General features: G+C 64.1%; 1 protein-coding gene across 1 annotated transcript in view; it reads right to left on the bottom strand.

Moving 5' to 3' along the window:
- The window catches only part of LOC104157800 (proprotein convertase subtilisin/kexin type 4-like), a gene marked incomplete at both ends in the record, with an annotated part of 4,214 nt that extends 3,830 nt beyond the window's left edge, over nucleotides 1-384 (bottom strand). The window contains 2 exons of the mRNA XM_009695278.1: nucleotides 107-201; nucleotides 308-384. Of these exons, the coding sequence (XP_009693580.1) occupies nucleotides 107-201; nucleotides 308-384 (172 nt within the window). The remainder of the gene's footprint in view (nucleotides 1-106; nucleotides 202-307) is intronic.
- Nucleotides 385-460: the final 76 nt, after the last annotated feature.

Below are 460 nucleotides of genomic sequence, written 5' to 3'. Positions count from 1 at the left end.
GCAGCACCCTCTACTCACCCAGAGCAGCCCCGCCTGGGGCCACGTGTCCCCCCCCAGGGTCCCAGAGCTGGTTTGCAAATTTAATCGCACCGGAGCAATGGCTCACCTCCGACTTTGGCGTTGTACGCAACGCCTGCTCCGCAGATTCGGTTGTTGGCTGCAGCTGCCACTTCTCCTGCGCAGGCGCAGCGTGTCCCGTGCCTGAGGGGCAGAGTGAGCTGGGAGCCGTGAGGGGTGAGGGGGCCTGGGACGGCCTCGGCCCCCAGAGAGGTAAAGCACCCAGCACGGGGTGCTGGGCAAAACTCACCAGTTCTCGTCCCCGGCGGTGTACCTGGGCTGGGGGTCGGGGTCGTTGCTGTTGAAGTCATAACTTGCCAGGGGGTCCTATTGCAGAAAGAGGGATGGGCATGAGCAAACTGCCTTTCAGCGTGGGTTGGGACAGCTCGGCGCAGGTACCTGG

This window comes from Cariama cristata, unplaced genomic scaffold (assembly GCF_000690535.1).
Source record: "Cariama cristata isolate BGI_N322 unplaced genomic scaffold, ASM69053v1 scaffold26672, whole genome shotgun sequence".
NCBI classification, from domain to species: Eukaryota; Metazoa; Chordata; class Aves; order Cariamiformes; family Cariamidae; genus Cariama; species Cariama cristata.
This window is presented reverse-complemented; position numbering and strand designations above follow the sequence as displayed.